We start from the raw sequence: 3,033 nt of genomic DNA on the forward strand, positions 1-3,033 counted from the left end.
TGTCTGTGAAACCAGGGGATAAAGTACTGAGAAAGCTGAATCAATCACATTCAGACATCAGGACATTTTTATGCACTAATCGGTTAACAAGAGGCTTTTTTTTAGTGCTTAAAAAAAACAACATGAAAAAAACAAAACAATGCAAATGTACAGCCTACATATATGACTATGAATGAAAAGCACCAATTGTATATATATATATATATATATATATATATATATATATATATATATATAAAACGTTATTTGAATTTACATCTTTTAAGAAACATTTGTAAAATGTGTTCTACTTGGTAGTAAAAACAAAGTACTCATTTAAAGATGTATTTATTTTTTTCTCGCTGTATTAGTCAAGCATATATATAATATGTATAAGCCTATATAAAATATGCAAAATTTTTCTGTAAACAAAATTAGTTTCACAAATGTTGTGGACGATCACATTTCAGAGTAGGAGCGACTTCCGCTGACTGATATCACTTCCGTCCTTGCGTCACTTCCTCCTCTTCTTCAGGACTGTCTTCGGGAGAGGCAGGCCCGACGGTGAGCGGAATAAAATCTCAATTCATCCTTTAACATCATGATTAAAATACACTTGTATCAGTCCATGGCGCAGCAGTAGTGTTCACTCTATTGAAATGCGCTGATATTGTGGCTCGTGGAGCGATAGAATAAGCGATATTTATATAAACAATCACACCGGGTCTTTACATGGCGGCCATTGGTGTGATGTGAGAGAAACACTGAACAAAAATGTAATCTATTACATATTATATACAAAATATATTGCATATACATACCACTCTGCTCGCCTTAACCTTAAAAATATATATTTTATACTAAAACTAGATGATTCAGACGCATGTTGTGTTTAGTGCTAGTTACATGTGTTGTGCATGATGCGCCGTTTAGTGTATAAACTTAAGATTTAAACTATAAAAGTGTGCGTTAAGATGTAATTTACTCAATTTTGTTGACACAAGGTCTTTGGACGAGTTTAGCGCTGGCTAGCATTGCTAATGCGCATGCTACATGTCAAAGTAGATTGCTTTGGTGTAAGATGCGAGATATGTTTATAGAGAACGACTTGTTATTAGATTTTCTTAAATGTATATTATTCTTGTGTTTTTAAACTCTGTGTTCACTCTATAGGCATCATGGTTCAACTCCGACCCCTCAAAAAACCTAAAATCCTCAAGAAAAGGACCAAGAAGTTCATCAGACATCAGTCCGACCGCTATGTCAAGATCAAGGTAGGACTATCAAGGGGTTTTCTGAAGCTGTGGTTTCCAGGCTTTGTTGCAGAAATAATGTAGTTTTGGATGGAGAAGATATTTTATTAGTTAATGTTGGAATTAAGCTGTTTTCTAAATGCATATTAGTTAGTCATTCTAAGTTTTTTAATGTTTGGAGATGTTAGGATCACAAGCGTATTCGTTTTATAAAAATAATTTATCTCTGTAACCGGTTTTATTAGGTTGTGCTGGGTTTAACACTGAAAAGCCTTTATTTTGAGCAGTTAAACCAAGTGTAATTGTCAGTTTTTAGCAGAAATGCATTTAAATATATTTGAAATGGCTACAGAAGCTTGTATGTTGATTACAGTGCATGCTGTAGATCTTGTGAATTTATCCGTGCATGTTTCATTTTGATCCCCTAATGTCTAAACAAAGCATTACATTTCTTAACTTTTATTTATGCATTTTTTTTTTTACTCAAATGTGTAGCGATTAGAAAGATCTGATTTTAGTTTGGTTTCATTGTGACTTCAAGTTCTACAATATTTTGTGCTTTCAGCTAGAAGTTGCCTTTTTATGAGTTATTTTCCATAATCATGGAAAGTCATTGGTCAGAAGATCAGAAAGCACACTTGTAGCAGGTTCTCAGATCTACTTGGAGTGTGGTATCATTTTGTATGGTTGTCTAATGCAGCAGCACTGCCCAAAAACATTTAATTTAAGAGATCAGCTAAATATTAGTAGTTCAATATTCAACTGCTTTTAATGGAGAACTCAAAGTTAATTTAGCTTTCAATTACGTCCATGATCTAATATGAATGATCTCTCTGCAGAAAAACTGGAGGAAGCCCAGAGGTATTGACAACAGAGTGCGCAGACGCTTCAAGGGTCAGATGTTGATGCCCAATATCGGTTATGGGAGTAACAAGAAGACCAAACACATGCTGCCCTCTGGATTCAGGAAATTCTTGGTCCACAATGTCAAGGAACTTGAAGTCCTCATGATGAGCAACAAGTAAGATTTTTTTATAAATTGCCACTTCTATACCTAATGTAAGTGTGCTCAGATTACTATTACATATAAATCCTTTGAATGTTTTAATGTGGTGGTCTTAGTATAATGTAACTATTAGATTTTATTTGTTTAAAGCGGTCTGGACTGTCTATATCTCTCTGATCATACCTGCTGAATTGCCTGTATTCATCTCAGGTGTTGAATTTGGAGAAATAGCATGGCGGAGGAAATACCCATTCCACCTCTAGCTCTTGCCATAGCCAGCAGGTGGAAGATAATCTGCAACAAGTGACTAGTGCTTGTATTTGGGTCTCCTTCTTCGAAGAGAACTAGGGTGTGAAGTTTGTGTAAACGGATAACTTGAGTTTCAATGATGAATGCTGCATTGGCTTATTTAATATTGTTTTTTAAAATAAGAGTGTGATAATCTTAAGCTTATTCTTTCTCTTTAGGTCCCATTGTGCAGAGATCGCCCACAATGTGTCTTCAAAGAACAGGAAGATCATTGTAGAGAGGGCCGCTCAGTTGGCCATTAAGGTTACAAACCCCAACGCCAGACTCCGCAGCGAGGAGAACGAATAATCTGGTTATCTTGTCGTCTTTTTAATAAAGTGGAAAAAAGTGTTAACTACTCGTGTTTTCAGTCTCATTTATAGTGTAGATATGAGATTTGCAACCCTGTTCACGGCTCGCTTTGAATATCTCCATTTTATCACACATCTGTTTCAGAGCTGCATCCAAAAGCTGAAACTGTCTCTGCAGGGATAAGGATAAAAATCA

At 35.3% G+C, this 3,033-nt stretch overlaps 1 protein-coding gene across 1 annotated transcript; it reads left to right on the forward strand.

The window, feature by feature from the left end:
* Window positions 1-447: 447 nt before the first annotated feature.
* LOC306867893 (large ribosomal subunit protein eL32-like) lies at window positions 448-2,881 on the forward strand. Its single transcript, XM_079413831.1, has 4 exons — window positions 448-543; window positions 1,153-1,253; window positions 2,072-2,253; window positions 2,706-2,881. Exons 2-4 carry the CDS (start codon window positions 1,158-1,160, stop codon window positions 2,833-2,835), a joined length of 408 nt encoding a protein of 135 aa, XP_079269957.1. The 5' UTR covers window positions 448-543; window positions 1,153-1,157; the 3' UTR covers window positions 2,836-2,881.
* The last annotated feature ends 152 nt before the right edge of the window (window positions 2,882-3,033 follow it).

This window comes from Barbus barbus (assembly GCF_936440315.1).
Source record: "Barbus barbus genome assembly, chromosome: 49".
Taxonomy (NCBI): domain Eukaryota; kingdom Metazoa; phylum Chordata; class Actinopteri; order Cypriniformes; family Cyprinidae; genus Barbus; species Barbus barbus.

Excerpts from the sequence above, each read along its gene's own strand:
- LOC306867893 (XM_079413831.1), top strand. The coding sequence starts at position 1,158 with ATGGTTCAACTCCGACCCCTCAAAAAACCTAAAATCCTCAAGAAAAGG. Across the intron at positions 1,254-2,071 it reads ACCGCTATGTCAAGATCAAG|AAAAACTGGAGGAAGCCCAG; the intron begins GTAGGACTATCA and ends ATCTCTCTGCAG. Across the intron at positions 2,254-2,705 it reads GTCCTCATGATGAGCAACAA|GTCCCATTGTGCAGAGATCG; the intron begins GTAAGATTTTTT and ends CTTTCTCTTTAG.